Source organism: Typopeltis vanoorti, chromosome 8 (genome assembly GCF_054136105.1).
Source record: "Typopeltis vanoorti isolate ZY-2024b chromosome 8, IOZ_Tvanoo_1.0, whole genome shotgun sequence".
NCBI classification, from domain to species: Eukaryota; Metazoa; Arthropoda; class Arachnida; order Uropygi; family Thelyphonidae; genus Typopeltis; species Typopeltis vanoorti.
This window is the reverse complement of record NC_143556.1, coordinates 66,215,790-66,238,140: the sequence shown is the minus strand read 5'-3', so window position 1 is coordinate 66,238,140 and position 22,351 is coordinate 66,215,790. Positions and strand designations below refer to the sequence as shown.

General features: G+C 35.8%; 1 protein-coding gene across 3 annotated transcripts in view; it reads left to right on the top strand.

Annotated features, from left to right (window-relative positions):
• Window positions 1-22,351, top strand: part of LOC150104066 (multidrug resistance-associated protein 1-like) — a 359,631-nt gene that overhangs the window by 288,004 nt on the left and 49,276 nt on the right. For all 3 annotated transcript variants that reach the window (XM_090397253.1, XM_090397254.1, XM_090397255.1), the window contains 2 exons: window positions 3,791-3,892; window positions 11,884-12,030. In XM_090397253.1, coding sequence (XP_090253379.1) covers window positions 3,791-3,892; window positions 11,884-12,030 — 249 coding nt within the window. The remainder of the gene's footprint in view (window positions 1-3,790; window positions 3,893-11,883; window positions 12,031-22,351) is intronic.

Below are 22,351 nucleotides of genomic sequence, written 5' to 3'. Positions count from 1 at the left end.
TACCTCTCTCTCATTCCATCTCTCCTACCGTTTCCATTCTCTCCTCTTCTAGCACTTCCATATCTCTCTCTCATTCCGTCTCTCCTACTGTTTCCATCCTCTCGTCTGCTAGCATTCCCATACCTCTCACTCATACTCCTTAAATTCTCTCTCTCTCCTACTCTGATTTGCCTTGCATTTATCTCTTCCATTCTCCTAATCTTATCTTTCATACTTCTGCTCTCATTCACTAGACATTCCACCTCCTCTTTCAACTCATCTATCTCCCTCTGCAGGTCAGTCACTCTTAATCTAAATTCACTCTCCCATACAAAACCATCTCCTAAACTTCCACAGTCACTCACACCTTCCACACTATCAACTATTATTTTCTCATTCGCTCCTATCATACTACTTGTCTTCCTATTCTCCGTTCCTGGAGCAACAAATTCGGATATCGATATATCTAATGTATTTATTTCCTCCAACTGCCTGCATTTGGCGCACATACGCTCTCCACTCTCTTTAACAAGCCACATATGTAATTCCCGAGAAGCATACATGCCGCAAGTACTGCATGCCACAAAGTCCTTTATGATATTGCTAATAATTGAGTTTTTAAATGGCGGAGGACTTGGCGTTACGCCACTTGCGACTGCTGCTGAATCCACCATCATTCCTTACTGCCGAGTAGCGTAATCTTTAATAATTATTCAATTAATAAATAAGAGGGGAAAAAAGTACAAACATCAGAACATTTAAAGTACTAAATATAATTAAATAAACGAAATATAACTAAATACAGTAACTTAGCTTCGTTTTGTCTTCCACCGTTACGCGTTCGATTCCGACGGTACCAACATATATTGTATCGCGACAGCAACTAACTTCCAAAAAAAACAACCACTGAAGTACACTCGTATTCAGAGAAACAATTTAGCACTCAAAAACGTAGAAAAACGGGGGGAAAAAGCGGACTATTCACCGATTAAAAATCACTTTCTTCTGCACAGCTCAAATTCACCGCCACGTTACTGTACTGTTTCCAAACATTAGAGATCCAATCAGTGACAAAGATGTCAGCGATTGGATCTCTAATGTTTAAGTACCTCCATTTGATGGTATTGACTGGAAGGCAGCCGTATGCAATTCTCCAAGCAAGATCCCTCCTGGTAGGCTATCCTTGGAACTTCATTAAGTTATGAAACAAAGTGTTGTTGTCAGTACTCAACTGTGGAAGTCTGCAGTGAAAGAGATTAAAGATTTCTCTATACCAAATTTTCCTTTTTTTAATAGAAAGATGAGAATTATGAATTTGTCATATGGAGTCTTTTCCAAAAAGAGGACGACCTGCTATCTGAAGAGGCATCATTGTGAAAGCTATGGAGAAAAGAGACTTACAAGATGAAGATTGGAAAAATTATTTGGAATGGAATCAGAGTGAGAACAGGCAGCTGCTGACTAGTACAAATGCCTGTGAGAAGTAAAAACAATTTGATCGACTTTGTGATATAACAAAAGAACTTATTTTTATTTTTTAAAAAAATCCATACTAATGCATTCATGAACAAAAATTTTTGATATTGTTATTACTTGAGTATCTCCATATAGAATTCAGTGACTCATCATTATGGGAGGCCCACATTAACTATTAATGACACAATAAATATTGCATCCCCCCCCCCTTAGTCATTCAGTTACAAATGTATTCACAGCCACCTCTGGCAATCTATTCCCACTCATTTACCATCCCACAGGCAAAAAATCTGGTCCTTCTAACTCTTGTAACCAGTCTTACATAACTTCATGGAGTATGATGGTTGATCCCTTGTTCTTTCATCGAGTCATGTAGAAATTTTTTTATCTCTTTTATAAAATCCCTTTAGTAACTCTTTCCCTTTACTTACTAAAATCCCTTTACTAACTCTTAGCTAAATGTCATGATCCACAAACCTTCAGTCTATTCTCATAGAGAACACTCTGCAAAAAAAATCACGATTTTGGCCACTAACCTCTGAATCTTTCTACCATTTTCACCAAGATACTCATGTGACCATATCTGTGTACATTAATTCAGATATAGTCATATCAGTTTTCTAGACTAGAGAGGAATAACTTCCTTATTCTCTTAACATTCAAATCAACTTTTGAGATATTTTGCCTATTTTTGTAGTATGTCCTCTGAACTTCAACTTTATCTACCATTACTCCTGCATTCCTAGTCTCATCATTTTCTTGCAATGCAATTCCATCTGTACAATTGCATCACAAGAAAACGATGAGCCTGTTTTTCATCCTGAAGTGCATACTTTTACATTTTGACACACTGAATTGGTAGCCGTTATCTTTTTCCCAAACTGACAGTCTGATTGTAACTTCTTGCAAGATCTCTACATTTTTATTAACTATTGCTTTTCCAATTTAGCATCACTGGTAGGCAACTGGATATTCTTCCTATAAATCGATAGCATTGTACTGCAGGAAGTGGATGAGATTTGAGATTTAGGAGTGATGGTTGACAATAGACTGTGAAGTCTGGAGGGCATTGCATGTGTTATTATTATTGTATGGGCACCTTCATGAAGTCCAAAGACTCATTGCTGGAGACCCAAACTATCCACACAATTTATCATGCCTCTCTTTGAACCCATTAACAGATAAAGCACTCACACTGACTCTGGCAACCCATTCATTCACAACTCTCCAAGCAAAAAATCTAGTCCTCACATCCTTACTTAACACACCTTTATTCAACTTCCTAATTGCCTATGTTGCAAAGACTGCATATTATAATGCCACTGTGATAAGAAGTACACTAACATGTAGGGATGAGGAAGTAGTTGTGCCGTTGTATAAAGCACTGGTCAGAGCACACTTGGACTATTGTGCTCAGATTTGGTCACCTGGTTTTCATTGTGATGTGAAAACATTGGAGAGGATCCAGAGATGAGTGACTAAGACAATATTAGGAACTCTGGAATGTTGGCTATGGAGAGAAGTTGAAGAAATGCGGATTGCGGAGATTGGTGGATAGGAGAAAAAGAGATTATATGATAGTGATGTTTAAGTTGGTGAGGAAATTTTATGAGATTAATCCAGAGTGGATTATAAGAAGAGTAGAAGGTGAGAGGGAAAGAACCATAGGTTTCCCTGGAAGTTGTATAAGTGTAGTGAAGAAAAGGTGTGTGAGGAGTAGATTTTTTGCATGGAGAATTGTGAGTGAATGGAACACATTACTGAAATATGTTAATGCAGGGAGTGTGTTAAGGATTTTAAGATTCAGTACAATAAAAATGTCGTCAGTTGAATGAACCTTCTACAATGAGTCTCCTGACTCCGTGGAGGGTGTAATAATAATAATAATAATAATAATTATTATTCAGGCCTCCATGGAGTCAAGAGACTCATCGTGGGAGGTTCCTCCTAGGAAACAGTCTATCATACCACTCATTGACTGTTCTTGCTCTTACTACTCTATCAGAGAGTGCATTCCATGGTTCAACCACCCTCCACACAAAGAAACCACTCCTCACTCTCTTTAATAATATCATTCTTGGTATCACTGCTATGCAGATTGAAGAGTAGCAACCTGAGTACGCCTGTGGCACACCACTGGTCACCTGCCTTCTCTTGGATTCAAACTCCACCATATACTGCTGTCTGTCCAGCTGCCACTACCTTATTTAAGTCACCAGTATATATATCACAGTCATGTTAATGGTTAAATTTTTTTTTTTTTTTTTTTGAAAAACATGGGAAAATTAATATAGGTTAATCTTTTGCCTGTTTTTATTAATTTTGTTTATTTTAGGTGACTGCTACATTAAACTGGATGGTCAGGATGAGTTCTGAAATAGAAACAAATATTGTAGCAGTGGAAAGAATAATGGAATATACAAACACCCCAACTGAGGTTAGAATTTTTTTCCCTTTATATTAAGAGTTCTCTGTTATATATTTTTTCAATATATATGCAGCATTGTGATTTTTATTTCAAGACTTTTAGCATTAACATTTTGATACTGTTAAGATTTACTCTTCAGTTATCTTTAAATATAATATTATAGCTTGCATATTGAAACATAGAGTTGACACTTGAAAGTTCTACACCTTCTATCATATTTCAGTAGATTTTTATATGTCAGTGATTCAACAAAACACATACAGAATGAATTTCATAGAATACAAGAACCAGCTGTTATTAACAAGCTGGTAGTTATAAGCAGTTAATACTTTGACCTTAAATTAGCTTTCATTATTAACACCAGTAGAGAATTAAAAGAATTTTCTCCATCTGCATGTTACTACTGGCCACATAACTAAAAAAAGCTCCCTAGGATTTTCTTTGGATCTTAGGATCAATCTTTTCTCATATTCCAGTTTTGCCTTCCTTACCATACTATTCACTCTCCTGACCTGAGTCTTATATTCTTCATGCATTTGCTCTCCACCCCTTTGCTTATATCTCTTCCATAACATCTTTTTCACCAGCAGTTCTTCCTGTCTGATATTGTTTGTCATCCACTTTACACCAAATTGTGCCCTCTTCTTCACTCGTAGAATACAGCTTTACTCATATAATACAGCTTACATTTGTCCCTCAAGAATTCTAGAAATTCCATTCCCTTATTACTATATGCATTTTCCTCTTCCCAACTTATACTGCTGTAGTTAAAATCTCCCATAACAATCATTCTTCTTTGCACTTGCCAAGCTTAACTGCTCCCCACCCTCTGTGCTCCTTGGCTTGTAGCAACATCCCACTAAATATCCTGTCTTTCCTGCCTCTACCTCACCATATGCTTTCAAAACCATTAGTGTTGCTGCCCTCTAAACCCTCCACTCTGAGAGGACATAAGTCATCACTATCATAAGCAGTACTCCACCACTGCATTTTCCCTTCCTATCCTTTCGAAAAATGCTGTAACCTACTACTTCTATTCCTATTATTATATTATGTTATGTGGACTGATTATGGATCTTCAGTTGCTTGCTGATGATGCAAAGTTGGGGAGAATTATAAGTGCCACTACTGACATTAATTCCCTTTAGGAAGATTTGAATAGACATTTGACTTGGATAAAGAAGTGGAGTTGCAATTTTAATAATAAATGCAAGGTATTGCATTTTTGGGTGCAGAAATATATGGCTGTGTACTATATCGATGGTGCCATACTGCAGGAAGTGGATGAAATTCGAGGTTTGGGAGTGGTCATTGACACTAGCAATATGCCCTCTAGACTGAAGTCTAGAGAACATGTTGCTAGTGTTGGCAAGGCCATGGTAAGAAGTACTGTACTCTAACATTTAGGGATAAGGAAGTAGTTGTGTCACTGTAGAAAGCACTGGTCAGACCACACTTGGACTATTGTGCTCATATCTGGTCACCTGCTTTTCAGCATGATGTGGAAACATTGGAGAGTGTTCAGAGCCAAGTGACTGAGATAATATCAGGACTTCGGAATGCTTGCTATGGAGAGAGGTTGAGGAAGTAGTTTCTCTCCAGAGATCATCCCTGGAAGTTATATAAGAGGGGTGTGAGAAGTAGATTTTTTATATGAAGAATTGTCATTGAATGGAACGTATTACCAGAATATGTTGTTAATGCAAGAAGTGTTAAGGATTTTAAGATTCGGTGTGATAAATACGTTGTCAGTTAAATCAACCTCCCACAATGAGTCTGCTGTCTCCATGGAGGGTGCATTAATAATGATAATAAACTGTAGATTCAATATACTAATATTATTCAAGAAAAAATGAGGGTTTGAAACTTAAGATAGTGAAAACAGTGATTAATTGAGCCAGAAAGGCATGTGGCGAAGTCTGCAAGGACAGAAAAATCAGAACTCCATAGTGGAATCTGGAAATTAGAGGCAATCATGGAAAACAACAAAGCATACTTGAAAGTTCTTAGTATGCGAATTAGCATATGTGCTCTGGGAGAATTGAAGGCATGGAAAGATTTTGCTAAGAGTATAGAAGATACTGAAGACTACTGAAAAGCTTAGTATGTACCTTAAATGAATCAGAGATAATGCTGCAGGTTCGAATCCTGCCGTGGGCATGGATGTTTGTGATTGTCCTTGGAAATACCAGTGGTGGTGGTCAGTGGTAGATGCCATTGGTGTAGTTGCAGTCAGTTGGTGGATTGAGTGGCAGAGACAGTCGCAGAGCAGCTGTCCTACCTCAATGAGTCTTTGGACTCCCTGGAATTGTCTAATAATAAATAATGGTGATATGAAAAACTGAAGCTAAAGTTATTCCAGATGTCTGGGCATTCCTCCATGGCAAGCTTGCACCCCATCCTTCAACCTCTCAGTTTGTTCAATGCACACAGAGAAGCCTACTCTGATTTCTTGTCCCTCTATACTGATAGTTCAAGATCAGAGATATCTGTTGGCTGTGCTGCTGTTTCCTAACATTACAATCTCCAACCAGATCCTACTCGATTGCAGTAACTATACTGCAGAGTTGCATGCCATTCAGCTTGCACTTGTGCATGTCAAAGAAACGCCTACCAAGAATGTATAATTTATCCAGATTCTTCTTATTATTACCTGACACCTCCAAGGAGTCCGAAGGCTCATTGAGGGAGGGCACCCACTCTACAGCTGTCTCCACCACTCAGTTCAACTGCCTGCAACTATCATCATCTACTGCCCACCACCACCACTAGTATTTTCATAATCACAAACATCCATGCCCACGGCAGGATTTGAACCCGCAGACTTTTGGCTTTAGAGCGAATACGCTAACCACTTGGCCAACCAGGCCAGCAGTCCTCTTTTGAGTTCTTTACAGGCTTTTTCTTCTCCAGTATATAATTCTACATCCAGTGCTTGGTCTGCTCCAGTGAACAGGCACTGAAAGACAAATTTAAAGTGATCAGCAATACTTTTCAAAAAAATGGATACAGCCAAAACACTATTAACAAAATTCTCTACAAGACCTCAATAAAAAACAAAGACAAACCATACTACAATAAAACTATAACCATTCCCTACATTAAAGGGACATCAGACAAAATAAACAGAGTACTACAAAAATACAACCTCAAAGCCACCTTTAAACCTCCTGCAAAATTAAAAAGCTTACTCAATTCATCCAAAGACCCACTCTCTCTGCTGGCCCACCGTGGTACCGTATTTACTGCACCTGCAACATACCATACATAGGAGAAACAGGACACACAATTCTGATCAGACAAAAAGAACATAAACGACACATCAAATATAATAATTATGGTGAAGCTAGCCTTTCTGATCGTGCCCTTGAACACCTTACATAGAATTGACTGGAAAAGCACTAGTTGTCTACGTCACACCAAAACATGGTATGAACGCAAATTTAAGGAAGTCTATGAGATTATTATCAACTACCCCAATCTAAACAATAATGATGGTCTAAAAATTCCATGCATATGGAAGGCATATATTCGTCCCACAAATCCTTCCTCTCTAGGAGCAACTATAAACAGGACTGTAGAAAATCCAGGATCCTAGATCTAAAATAATAATTTTAATACTAAAAAAATAGGACATCATTGTTAAAGAAAAAATTTGTAAGAAAGAATGTTTATTCATGTTGTAATTTATAAATAATGTTTTTTTTTTTTTTTTTTTTTAAATCAAAAATAACAATTGTAATAATAGAAATAGGACATCACTGTTACCGGAAGGAAAACTATCTGTAAGCAAGAATGTTTATTCATCTAATCATAAATTAAATCTAGCTTGATGTATTTTTTTTCTCCACTAGAGGTCATGCCAATGAGTAGCATGTGATCAAATCATTGTTTCTCTAGCTTACGGTTTGAAATGTAACTCAGCTTGTCTTCTATATTTATGTATTCTCCAGATGATGATCTTGATATGAAGATTGGAACATCGGGATAATAAAAAGAGTTATTTTAACACGGTTGTAGAATCCATAATTTCAAAAATGAATGCTGATCATCATAGTGTAACACTAAAAGAAAGGATTATGAAAATCTCCACTTTTGATATCAAGTTTAATGCCACTTCATCACATGTTACATATAGATGATCTGGATCTGCACTCGTGTCTCACACCTAATTTTATCAAACTGTCTTCCTGTATATATTTGTTCATTTCTAACTGCTATTTAGAATTTTAAATATAGACTATTAAATTATTGTTTTTATTCTTTACTCAAGCATAATAAACAAAAGTTTTTGTTTGATGCATATTCACAGGTGCATATGCTTCAGGAGAAATTGAAAATATTTATGTGGAGAGGAAAAATAGGAGAGATGAGAGTGTCTGGGTGTGTAAGAAATGCAGCATACTTATGGATTATGAGATATTGAATGTAAGCAGTAGCAGGAAAAAGATTAAGTGTAGCTACAAGAGTAAGTGGAGATGATGGTACATCAGAGTGCTTGAACAGTAATGGTAAAGCAGCAGGCAAAAGTGGCAATGAGTTGGCAATGTTGATTGGAGAATTCAAGATATGAAAGCTTATGAGGAATGAACTGAGGAGAATTGCAGATTTGCATTGGAATATGAAGAAGAATGGGAAAAAAGATTTGAAAGAAATATCAAATGATTTTTATCAGTGGCAACATATGGAGACTCAATTATAAGAGGGGTGGTGAATGAAAAGGTGCATGAAGTCGTGTTTTCTAGCAGGTAGAATGAGCAGGATGGTTGAAGCATTAGATAAGAGGAGTATGCAATCAAGAGTTGGTAATGGTAGTTAGCATGAATGATTTCGCTAGTAACAAGAAGAGAATGTAAGGAGGGATGTCATGAGGCTGTTAAGGAGAGTGAAAGATAAATGTGGTGGGTAAGGTATGTTAATGGTGAGTTGAGAAGACAAGCAAAGGTTATGAATGGTATGCTAGCAGAGTTGTGTGAGGAGAAACGAGTTAATTTTGTAAATGTGTGGGATGAGTTTGAGGAGAGGATAGAGCTGTATAAAAGAGATGGGCTACATTTAAATGGAATGGGTATGACTCAGTTGGAGAAAATGTTGCTGCAAGAGAGAATGACTGAAGTGAATGTAAGACCTGAGGAAGCAAGAAGTGGAAGAGCAGAAGAGTAAGGTAGGCAAATTTGTGAATGGAGAGGTGGGTGAAGAGAATAAGAGAGAAGGAACACAGAGTAGACAGGGAAATAGGGGAGGTCAGGGTGGACAGGTGACAGTGCATGAGAAGTGTAGATGATGGTTTCAGAAGTAGATGTGTGAGCATGCAAGAAAAGATTAAGACAGTCAAGGATGTGGGGAGTAACATTTAAGTCTTGGGGGGGGTGTAATATCACTGATGATAAATAGGAATGGATAGGGCAGAGTGTAGAGGAGTCATGTCTGAGAAGTCAGGTTAGCAGGACTTGTTATAGAAACAGAAATGAGCTAGTATGTATCTTTACAAATGCTAAAAGTATTTGAAACAAGGGGAATGAAATTGTAGCATCGATAGAGTTCATTCGCCCAAACATTTTGGTATAAATGAGACATGGTTGAATGAGGATATTCTGAAAAGAATAGAAATGGTATGATATGTAGGCTTTTATAAAGACAAAGAAAAAAAGGGAGGAGAAGTTGTGTCCATCTAGGGTGGAGATACAAAGGAGCAAATACTGACAGTGGTTTTCAAGCAGTATAGTGGAGCTGAACAGGATGAAATGTTTAGTACAGTGTTGCTATAGACTTGGTAATGTGGAGGACAGTGAAAAGGAAATATTTAGACAAATTGGTTTGGCTAATAAGAAAAGGATGATCATTATGGGCAATTTCAAAAAGATGGGGGTTGGATAGTAGATTAGTGTATCAGATTGGAGATTGGCTCTCTTATAGGTATCAGCAGGTTGTGTACAGGAGGGAAAGTCACTAGTGGCATGACCTATGGGTCTGTTTGGGGGCCATTGCTGTTTGCATAAGATGCAAAATTGGGGAGAGTTATGAGAAGTAGAGCAGATCTTATAGCTTTGTAAGAGGACCTGAATAGACTGTCTGAATGGGTGAGTGTGTGGAGCTGTCAGCTTAATGTTGCAAGATGTAAAGTTTTAAAATTTGAGATGCAAAAATAGAATGCAGAGTATAGGATAGGTGCAGAAATAGAGGTTACGATTCCATTATATAAAGCCATGATCAAGCCTCATATGGATTATTGTGCAGAGATCTGGTCGCTGGGTTTTCATGATGACAAGGATATGTTGGAAAGCGTCCAGAGAAAATTCACAAAGGTTGTCATTGGAATGTGGAGTACGAAGACAGATTGACAAAATGTAAATCACAAAGCCTCATGAATAGGTGGAAGAGGGGAAGGATATGATTGAGACATATAAGCTAGTCAGGAGTTATCAGGTTGACATGGAAGAGATTTTTGATAAAATCGGAGGGGGGTAGAATAAGAGGCCATCACTGGAAACTGTATAAAGAGGGGTGGGAGCAGAGGAGTGAGGAGAAGGTTCTTTGCATGGAGAGTGGTTGGTGTGATTGGAATGCATGTCTTGAGTGTGTTGTTGAATGTAGACACATTGAATCATTTAAGTCACAAGTATTGTGTGCAATAATGTGTACCACCCATGATGAGTCTGACTACACGGAGGGCAGATGTTAATAATAATAAATATGAATGAGCAGATGCTATCAGAGCAAGGAGGTTCAAAACATTTTGGAATTCTTGTAAACTCATTTCACCTTAATATTTTAGCATATTGATGCTCCAAAGCAATGAATAACTGTTAATGTAAAATGTAATCAGTGTGATTGCCTTTCTAACAGAATTACAATAAATATACTATAATGCATTTTACACTAATTACAAAGTGCATTGGAATGAAACCCCCACTGTGTGAAACTATGTTATGTGAACTATTGCTGTATTATATTTTGGTAATAAAATTTTTCTCTTGTAACAGGACAGAAACATACAGCCTCTTTTGGAATGTCTAAATTAGTACAATTTCTCAAGTAGTATAATTGATTCAGCAAATCAGTTATTGTCATATCCTGACATGAGTCTTGACAGACTTTGTTCTTAGGAAGGACCTCCCACAATGAGTCTTTTGACTCCATGGAGGCCTGAATAATAATAATAATAATAATAATAATAATCCTGTGTTAACTACTTTGCTATTAACCAAGTGGAAAGTGAACATTGATTAGCATAGGATAGTATGAGATCATAACAAAGCAACCTAATCTAATATGTGCTAAGAATTTGTCATTTTTTCATTCAGATTTCTTGTAAAAATTTCTCATAGCATTGCAAGGTGGTTGTCTCATTCTAGTAATCGGAATCATCTGTTACCTGAAGACACTTGCAAACAACCATGCAATTTATTTATTTTTTGTGTGTGGCCCCCCCCCCCCCCACAAAAGGTTTATTTATATAAATCCCTGTTAGTACATTTATACCTTGGGTGGGCTAAAGATTTTTTCCCTTATTTTTGTTAATTTTATATTTTTTTTGTCTGAAATTTCTGCTTTGGAGATGACACATTGATATTTTTAATGTTACTTTGGACCTCCAATAAGTGGTATTGTGGTCTCACATTTGGCTGTGAAATTCATCTCCCACCTGAAGACAATCGCAAATATCCATGGTGGGATTCAAGCTCACAGCCTGTTTATTGGAGTGTGAATGCACTGAACACTCAGCCAATAAGGTACATAGTGGGATGATTTGACCTATAATCTGTTTGCTGTAAAGTGGCATCACTCTTTGCTTGGCTAGCACACTGACAGTTATGCCAGTACAACATAGTGATGCTTAAGCTGTTAAATTAACTGTTTATATGATTATATTAGTTTTTATAGTGAAATTTATTTAACAATTTTTTGTTTAATTTTTCTAAATATCTAATTCTTTTTGGAGTTATATATTATGAATTAAGATTACATTCAAATTATTTTCTTGGAAATTGTCTGTGTAGCGTCCATGGGAGTTACCAGAAAATAAGCCAATTGAAAGCTGGCCTCACAGTGGTGAAGTTATTCTAGACAGTTATGCTACTCGTTATAGGACAGGATTGCCTTTAGTATTAAAGGGAATTTCTTGTTCCATTCTACCTGGAGAGAAGGTAAGAATTTTTATCATTTAGAAAGTTTCAGACTATTGCTATGTGTTGCTTACATCAGAAACAAGCTTATGATTTGGCTTCATCATTATGGTTGAAAATAGTTAATAGTAAAAATCATCTAATTCTTCATAAATGAGTGAGTGCTGGTAGGGGGGGGGGGAGGGTGAGAGAGATGAAAGTGAGAAAAATATGCATGTTTGCCACTGGATTTAACCATTGATGGGTGAGAAATGTTTAGACCAAGTGGTTTGGCAAGTGCATGAGTAATCATTATAGAGGATTTTATCTATAGCAATATAAATTGAGCAGAAAAAATTGCATACAGTAATAAGAGAACTGAATTTCTAGAATTCTTGAGGGACATATAACAACATCTGGCAGAGGAAACTTGAGGAACAAGCATTTTGGATTTGGTTGTAGCACCAGAGGAACTGATTGTTACTGATTGAACTGTCATCCTTTTCTGCAGTTGGCGAAACTAATGTTGTAGTTTTGACTTGTAGGATACAAATAATTCAGACGTATTGAGGAGAAGAGAATTTATTCTGGAATTATAAGACGTGATTATGTAGACGTAGAAACCAGCTAGGACAATACCATAGATAAAAGAATTCGAAGGAAGAGCAATCAGTAGTGCATGGGAATGTTCAGACATATTTGTTAGAAGCACTGGCAGATTGAATACTTTAACTGAAAAACATAAATCAATTTGTATTAAAGTGAATGACTGGAAATTAAGTAAAAATAAAATTGCAGATGAAAAGTGTATAATGAAAAAAAAAAATATATATATATAAACAGAAAGAGACAAACAAGTGTAGAGGAATATAAGGCTCAGGTTATTATTATTAAGAGAGACCTCCAGGGAGTCAGGAACTCATTGAAGAAGGCCATACTATTCACAACAGCTTTCATACCTGTTCTTGAATTCATTCACGCTACTTGCATACACAACACCCAAAGGCAGTCCATTCTAATAACAGACTGCTCTATGAGAGAAAAATCTAGCCTTAACCCCCTTTTTGATGCATTCATTCTCAACTTCCATGGATGTCCTCGCATCCGTTCACCACCCTCCATAAAATGAAAAATTCCATCTACTGAAATTCTGTATAACCCTTTCAGAAGTTTGTAAGTCTCAATGATATCACTCCTTCTCTTGTTTGCTAGTGTCTGCAGCCTACAAATTCTCAATCTGTCTTCATCATCTGTATTCCACAATCCTGTTATCATTTTTGACACTCTCCTTTGCACTCTCTCTCTCCACTCTATCAGAATCACCATAGAAACCAGGAGACCAGACCTGTACTCAATAGTCCAAGTGAGGTTTTATCAAGGAGTTATAAAGAGGCAAAATGATATCCTTATTTTTACATGTCAAGGTTCGTTTCAGCATTTCCATTATTTTATGAATTGTATTTACAGTTTTTGCTTTATGACCTGTGAACATCAACTTACTGTTCACTAAGACTCCAATATTCCAAGCCTCATCAGTTTATTCAAGCATAATCTCACCAATATAAATGTTGGATATCTAATCACACTAAAGTGCATGATTTTACATTTATTAACATTGAAATGACAGCCATTTTCACATGCCCACGATTCCAAATCATTCTGCAAGTAATTCATAGCAGCAGCACTCCTGATTTCCTTACCTATCTTTGTATTATCAGCAGCAGTTACATTTATTAACATTGAAATGACAGCCATTTTCATATGCCCACGATTCCAGCCTATTGTAATCATTCTGCAAGTAATTCATAGCAGCAGCACTCCTGATTTCCTTACCTATCTTTGCATCATCAGCAGCAAATAGCTATATGTCAAAATCCTTGCCAATATCATTAATGTACAGATTGAATAACAACGAACCAAGGACTAATCCTTGAGCCACACCACTGGTCACTTCGAATCTTGCAGATTCACCCCCCCCACCATATACCACTTTTTGATGCCTGTCAGTCCACCATCCTCTTATCCTTGCTAATAGTTTTTAATCCCATCTCATATTCTCCAATTTATGTAATAGCATTCCATGCTGTATTCTATCAAACGCCTTAACAAAATTCAAAAGTATCATGGTGTATCCATTTCCCCTAGTCTAATTTAGAGGTAACATTATTATAGAATGTGAACAAGTTGCTAAAACATGACCCTTCCTTAGTCAACATATGCTGTTCATTGCAAAGTAGAGATTCTCTGTAAATCCATTTCTGAATGTAGTTCTAACCAACTTTTCCAAAATCTTCACCACCACTACTGAGATACTGATTGGTTGATAGTTGGATACATTGGTCTTTGTCCAACCCTTGTGCAATGGAATTACCATACATTCTTTCCATTCCTGCTGAATCTTCCTTGTTCTAAGACTCAAATTATATAGCCTGGTCAAGGAAATAGCTGGTTCAGCTGAACACTCTTCTAGCATCTTTGCTGATATCCCATCGGTTCTTATTGCAAAATTCTTATTCAGTTTGCGCAACAGCTCTGTTACTTCCTTCTCATTCACATGAGCTCAGTGTTGCATATACCAGGTTGATAGCTTTTAGCAAAATGGCTGCTCATTAATTGAACAATCACTTCTGCATCAGTCACCTACATACCATCTGCATTCAGGAGAGTTATTCTTTCAAATTTATTGTTTCTTTTACTTTTTTCTTTTACTGGCATAATGATAGAATTCTTTGGGGTTATCTTTAACTTGCAGAGCCAGTGTCTTTTCATACTCGACTGTACAACACTTGTGACTCTTCTGGCCTGCTGCTTATAATTATCATAACTGGCATCATCCTTATGAATGCGATATTCCTTTCACGTCATCTTTTTCTTATGAATCTCTTGCTTAATTAGATTACATATCCACTTCACTCCTACTGTATTTATTCTTCAAACTCTAGGCACACATTCTGATATGGCATGATTTAAATATTTTTAAAACACTTCTTATGCATTGTTGATATCCTTCTCATCCAATAACTGATACCATGGTACAGAACCCAGCATACCCCCCCCCCCTCAGATGGTCATAATTTCTTGCTTTGTAGTTCAGCATGTAACCTTTTCTGAATGGAACATTCATAAACTTAGCCACTTCCCAAGTGAGCACTGCATGATCACTGTCACCAGTCAGAGGCAAAATAGTCTCTTCTTTAACTGAAACCCCTTTTGACACTATAATCAGATCTAACACTCTTTGACCTCAAGTTCCTTCTGTCACATGATGCTTTGAGGAAGTTGTTGTGTTATAGCTCATTAAATTCAGTTTCATTCTTCTCATATGATTTCATAGCTACCCAATCAATGTTTATATAATTAAAGTCCTTCTTTATGATTACTCTTTTCACACCCATCGTATTTAATTGTTGATGCATTTCTTCGTTACTAGCAACCGATCCACCAGATCTGTAACAACACCCCACTGTGTATTTAATCTTGTTTGACTCCACATCACACCAGATGGCTTCAAACCCACTACCACATGAAAAATTGTTACTAGTATTGCAGTCATAGGTCTCAACTCTGACTGGATTCAAAACATGATGTCATTAGTAGCATACCTCCCTCCTCTCCTATCCTGTTTATTCTTCCTAAAAATAATGTACCTTTTGCACTTGATACCAGTGTTAGTACATTTGCTTCTGATAGCCAAGTCTCACTAATGCCTATAACATGAGGTCCCAATATATTAACCAAGGCAACAAACTCTGCTCCTTTGTTTCTGATACTCCTAACATTCATGTACAGACGTAATAAATTTACCTTCATGCTCTTTTGCATACATTTTTCTGTGGTCTGCATGACACAGTTCGACAACTTTCAGATCTCTGTTCTTATCTATTATAGTTCCTTACTTATGCAGACATCGTTACACATGCTTGATAAGTTTAAACCAGACAAACACAGAATCGTTCTCTTTTCATAATTATTTCCATAATAATAGGTTAAGAAAGTGAATGTTTATAGTGAGATAAGCAAAATTGGAATATGAATATTCCTTAGCACATGGGAATATGCAAAGGAATTGACAGTGAAATTTTCCTGGCTGGTTATTTAAAAGTCTTGCAACTGGAAAAAAAAAAAGTTTAAGGAGTGGAAAGAGTATAAGATAATGCCATTGTAAGGATGATATGTACTGGAGACATTAGATTATAGACCAATTTGTATTTATTCTGTACTTGTGATTTTGATAAATTAATAAGAGCTTATATAAAGAAGTGCAGAGATGAAAGTGATCTTTTATGAAGGTCAGTATAAATTTATTAAGGACACTGTGGCAAGAGGACTTGAATAGATTGCATGAATGGGCAGGTAAGTGGAACTATCAGTTCAATATTGCAAAGTGTAAGGTTTTGAGATTTGGTAAGCAATGATGGGATGCAAAGTATACACTTGGGGGAAACTTTAATAAGCAAATTAATATCAAATAATATGATGAGAGATCTAAGAGTGATGGTGGACAAGGACCTTAAATTCAGGGACCACATTGCACAAGTTGTGAAGATGTCACATTGGATAATGGCAATGATGCAGAAGACCCTGACATGCACAAATAGAGAGGTTATGATGCCACTGTATAACGCCCTGATCAGGCCTCATATAGATTATTGTGCACAGATTTGGTTGCTGTAGTATGAGGACAGATTGACAGAACGTAAGTTGTAGAGCCTCATGAATATGAGGAAAGGGGGGGGGGATATGATTGAGACATATAAGCTAGTCAGGGGTTGTTATCATGTTGACATGGAAGAAATTTTTTCATAGAATTGGAGAGGGGGGGGGTAGAACAAGAGGTAGAACACTGGAAGTTGTATAAGGAGGGTGTGAGCAGAGTGAGAAGCTGCTTCTTTGCATGGAGGGTGGTTGGTGAGTGGAATGCATTGCCTGAGTGTTGTAAAAGTAGACATATTAAATCAGTTTAAAGCATGGTTGAATGAGCATTGTGTGCAATAGTGTGTACCTGCTACAATGATTCTCTGAGTCCATGGAGGTCAGATGTTAATAATAATTATAATAATCTTTGCATTTTATAATCAAGTAAGAAGGATGGTTGATGTGAGGGATGTATGCTGCAATTTTTTGAGATCTTGCAAAGGCATTTCTCAAGAGGTGATAAGATAGTTTTAAGTTGGCTTAGATATTAGGTTAGTGAATCGGATCATAAAGTAATTGTTTGATAGGTATTAAAGAGTTGTATGGGGGGGGGGGGGAACAGTATTGGAAAGAATGAAAGTTACAAATAGGGTCTAGGGTCCTGTATATTTTTTTTTTTGATACTCTTACAAAATTTAATACTTAATATTACGATCTTTGTTAGTGAATTCAAATCCTGTTGACTGCGCCATTTTGTTGGATCCTAATTCTTCTCAATCTATACTTTGGATCCGACATGATTACTATTATGATGTGCTTAACTAATTGATAAGTTGTAAGTTGATTTCTAATTCAAATATAAAGGAAATTTATATTTAAAGACTGCGCAGCTTTATATCTGAATTAGTTCAAGAATTGAAGATAAACCAACTCTCAACTACCCTTCCTTTATATATTGTTGTTATATATACTGGCCGAGAATATTTAACTTACTTAATTTACCCGCTTTGGTTCAAATATTTTATGAATGGTGCAGTAAAAGAGATTCAGGCAAAATACAACTTTTGATTAACAAAAACAAACATTTAATTTTAGAATCATAAATTTTACACTTAGATTCAAATCAGTAATTAAGATATCACAAACATTTTAACTCCTCAGATAAATTCAATCATACAACTCATACAATGGTAAATCTGTTATCTCTATAATACAGTCTTCTCGCAGTTCCTTAAGTTCCAAATACGACAAAAATTGCAGTAACACCTCTTCACAAACAAACACTTTAAATTTACACTTCAGCTAGTTTCCGCAATAGTTACTGTTAGTATAGGGAAATTCTAGGATGAAACTCGCACACTTCTCTGTATAGAATTATTAAAGGTTGGAATAATCTTACCGATAATCTTTTTTCTTCATCTACTTATACGTAAACACTTTTTATAACTGTAAACACTTAAACAGTATACGGCACTCATTAAATAAATCTTCTAAGCAATAACTGAATTAATCATCGGTCACTATACACATAAACAAACATTCTTGCATGAAGTACCACTGATCACTCATGAATTAAGGCAATACACAATAATTCCTTATCTTGAGGTTTTATATGCACAGTTGTTCATTCCTCCTGCATTCAAATAATTCTTTAGGCACTATAATTCTGAACACAGCTAACGGTAAACCAACTTTACAGCCTCTACTACTCTAGTAACTTCGTGCTTTGCTTCAAGGTTCCGTATGTCCTTGAAAGGTCGGCGCTGAAATTAAATCTCAACTCAAGTATCGCTAGTCTATTTAATAGTCTCTCAGCTGTTTTCAGTAGCTATAATTGTTTATTCTGCAACTTATTAGCTAACTGCTTCTCGACTAGTAGACTCAAATTAGCTGCTTGAGTGACTTGCCAACTCTCTAATATCGCACTCTGATTCCCCGAATGCTGAATACTCAGATTCCAACCGAATGCCAATCCTCTCTGTTTCCTCTCTATCTTTATTTTCAGCGTTCCTCCTTTATATATGCGTTCTTCCCGCCTAAATTGTTCTCGTGATTTCTTTGACTAAAACTCTTTTCAATAATTTTCAACATTCTCCTCGTGTGTTGTTCCAAACTCGTGCTTGCTCACTTGCATACGTCTCCATGACAACAAAACAAAACATAATAAAATTGAGCTGTTGCATAACGTTAAACTTCTACAAATAGGAATAAATAGAGAACATTTACATTTCAATTAATGCGCAGTTAAATTATCAAATACAAGTTCTTAAAATATTAATATAGTAATAAATAAAATAGCTTAATAATATTTAATACAGTCTTTTCATTATTAATACATATATCTTTGAATAATTAATTAAATATTAGATAAAATTAAATGTAGTTATATGAATATTAAATTATAACATCAGTTATTTACATTAAATAATATTTACACAAGTCTTGCTTGGTATATGGTATATTATGTTAAATGTGAATGGAAAAAAAAACAAAAATATACAAAATTTCATTCACAGTTTAACACCACCTTTATGCAAAGTAACTACTTTGCCTTCCTTCCACTCCCTATGGACCATACCAGAGTTCAAACCTAAGTTAAATAACCAAGTAAGAGGTGTTGACAATTCCTTTGCACATTCACGCAACACCCGAGCTGATATTCCATCTAAACCTACAGCAGTGTTTGCATTGAAATTCTGCAATATACTAAGTACCTCTGATTTACTAACTTCAAATCTCACATTAGTTATTGCTAGAAGTACAGAGATATCCTCACTTGGGTGATAGACTTTTTAAAAGTGATCACTCGGTAACTCTACTATTACATCTGAATTGGTCACCTCAATACCATCAGCACCCACTAAGATTATCCTTCTGAAGTCATTCTTCCTTTTACTTGCCACATAGCAGAAGAACTCTTTGGGATTACCCTTGATCTCCTTGGCTAAGGTCTTCTCATAATCTGATTTAGCTTTTCTTACTATGCTGGTAACCTTCCTAGCTTGAGACTTGTACTGCTCGTTGGTATACTGATCACCTTTCTCCTTGGAAAACACTCAACAGGAATGCAGCCAGAAATATATATCAATAATTGAAGTAGGAAAAGCCGTCAAAAACCTGAAATGTGGAAAGGCAGCTGCAGTAGATGATATTTGACCAGAAATGTTCAAATATATGAGATATAAAAGTTTTACAGTTGCTACACTGCATAATTCAGAATTCCTGGTTAGAGGGTTGAATTACAGATGGATTGGAGGAGAGCTTTCATTGTGCCCATCTCTAAAAAAAAGGGAAATAAAATTAAATGTGAGAAGTACAAAGATTTATGAAAGTATACCTGAGAAACATGCTAAGAAAAATTGTGGAAGGGAAGTTTGTACCTTGTTAGCATTCAGAAATGTGTTAACAGAGCTAATCTCAGGTAGTATACAGGTAACCCTCGTATAACACAGATGTTAGGTTCCACAAAAATGGCACGTTATATAAATTGTGTTATGCGAGACTCAGATCACATAGAAAAATTAGGATATGTTTCCAAAATCATTTTTTTTTTTTTTAAGATTAAATAAGCAATGACATATCCAACAAAAATATATTTTTATTTAATTCAGGTAAGTCACTATGTCAGTTAAGAAAACAAATAAACTATGAAACAAATACATAGTATAAAATTATAAAAAATTATAAATTGTACGTAAATTTCATTACACATAATATATAAATGTTTTAGGCAAAATAAAATAAAGTGTATATTTTAACTGTCATCACTCTCTTTAAAACTAAAATTTCGTAGATGTTCTCTATTTATGAGTGGCCAGATGTCGTCATCACTTTAAATCTTTGATATCATTAGTATAATTCTTATTGCATACTTCAGCTGGTTTAGTTATCAAGAAGTCAGTGATAAGATCTTGCTTACCATTATGCTTAATTTTTTATTAAGTTCATAATATGGAGCTAAAGAAATATCTACTTGTCTCGTGAGTTTTCCAGAGCTCTCCATCGAGAGATCATTATCCATAAAATAACTTTTTTTTTTTTGCTAAGTCCAATCCTTCTGCTAATTTCTTTAAACTGAATTCTTTAGCAGATTCATCAGAATCTTCGGCAGAACTTTTCCTGCCATTTGGTTTGATGTCATCTATTAATTGTACCAGTTCCTGATCATTTAAATCTATTTCCCTATCAATTAATTCACTAATTTCATTTTCAACCATATCACAAAAGCCCTCTAAGTGGCCATTACTATAAAAAATATTTTTTTACATAAAAAGCATTACATATTTTATGTAACTCATCAAAAAATAAAGTGCTCAGCTTGAGATATTTATGATTTTTAATGCGCTTTCCTGGCAGAAAATGAAGACAATTTTCAACAATAAATACTTTATACAGTAAACAATTGATGTACATGGATGCTAAAGGATATTTCCCCTAATATAAATTCACTACTTATAACTACATAAGCGATACGTGCAGAAGCAAATTTAATGAAGATAAAATATAATTTTTAAATCGTGCGTTGAAAAATACATGAAAAGATAAACGCTTACTACAATTTGTAGATCGCGTTATATCGAAACCACATTGTATAAGTACCTCGTTATATGAGAGTTGCCTGTATTTGCTTAAATAGAATGGAGAGAAGAAAGGTTAGCAAAACATTTTTTGCCAGGATGTTTAAAAATAACAAAAAAGACTCAGAAAAAGACAGATCTAGATGAATTGATACAATAAATATTGCCTTAGAAATAAAAGATAAATTAATTTGAAAGAAAATTGTCAATAGGAAGTTAGTAATGATGTAATGTTTTCATGTAGTATCATGATAATATTTCTGGAATTTGATTATGATGAAATTGATATTTATCCTGTCTATTAATTGTGTTTGAAAGCCTAAAAGTAGAGCATTTGATTACAAACTTGGGAACTAGTTCTTTCCCAAGACATCATAATTTGAAGTCTCATGTTAAAAGTTCATTCACTGTGAAATCTTATGAAATGAGAAACTGGAAAGAATTTCAGCTTGTTCATGTGTATACAAATTTTTACATATGTATTGTAACCAATATATATGTAAAATGTACAGTAGTGTTATCAGTTACAATTCAGTTGTATCATATTATTATTATTCAGGCCTCCATGGAGTCAAAAGACTCATCGAGGGTAGGTCCCCCCTCAGAAACACAGTCTATCATACCACTCCTTAAACTCGTTTACCGTTCTCACTCTCACCACTTCATCAGGCAATGCATTCCATGGTTCAACTACCATCCATGCAAAGAAACCACTCCTCGCCCTCTTGCTCACAGTTTCCTTTAACTACCTCCAGGGATGGCCTCTTGTCATCACTCCTTCCCGCTGTTCAACCAAGCGAAAGAACTCGCCAGTGTCAACCCTGTAACCACCTCTCAACAGTTTAAAAGTCTCAATCATATAACCTCTCATTCTCCATCCACCAAACTCTGCAGTCCACATTTCCTCAACCGATCCTCTTAACCAAAATTGTACAGTCCTGAAACCATCTTTGTCATCTGTCTTTGTTGAACAGTGGGAAGGAGTGATGACAAGACATCAGCTAAATTTATCCCCTTCAAATCCTGGGGACCAAATCTGAGAACAATAGTCCAAGTGTGGTCTGATCAGAGACTTATACAATGGAATGATAACCCTTTTATCTCTGTAGGTCAGTGTCCTTCTCATAATTGCAGCAATCCTCTGTGTTACC